Raw genomic sequence first — 247 nt, 5'->3', positions numbered from 1 at the left:
GTTGTATTTATTAATTTATTCATATTTATTTATATATTTTTATATTTTATATTTTTATATTTATTATATATAAATATTTTAATTATTTATATTTATTTATAAATAAATAAATAAATAAATAAATAAAAATAAATAAATATAAAAAACAGAAACAATATATTTTATTTATTTACCACTATACATTTACTCACTTCTCCCTCTCTCTCTATATTTACACATTTACATTTATTTATTTATATTTATTTAT

At 9.7% G+C, this 247-nt stretch overlaps 1 protein-coding gene across 1 annotated transcript in view; it reads right to left on the bottom strand.

Annotated features, from left to right (window-relative positions):
- Window positions 1-243: 243 nt before the first annotated feature.
- The window catches only part of EMH_0087730 (uncharacterized protein), a gene marked incomplete at both ends in the record, with an annotated part of 1,885 nt that continues 1,881 nt past the window's right edge, over window positions 244-247 (bottom strand). Inside the window, one exon of the mRNA XM_013501193.1 lies at window positions 244-247. Coding sequence (XP_013356647.1) covers window positions 244-247 — 4 coding nt within the window.

The sequence above is a fragment of the Eimeria mitis genome, genomic scaffold, assembly GCF_000499745.2.
Source record: "Eimeria mitis Houghton genomic scaffold, Emh_scaff6490, whole genome shotgun sequence".
NCBI lineage: Eukaryota > Apicomplexa > Conoidasida > Eucoccidiorida > Eimeriidae > Eimeria > Eimeria mitis.
This window is presented reverse-complemented; position numbering and strand designations above follow the sequence as displayed.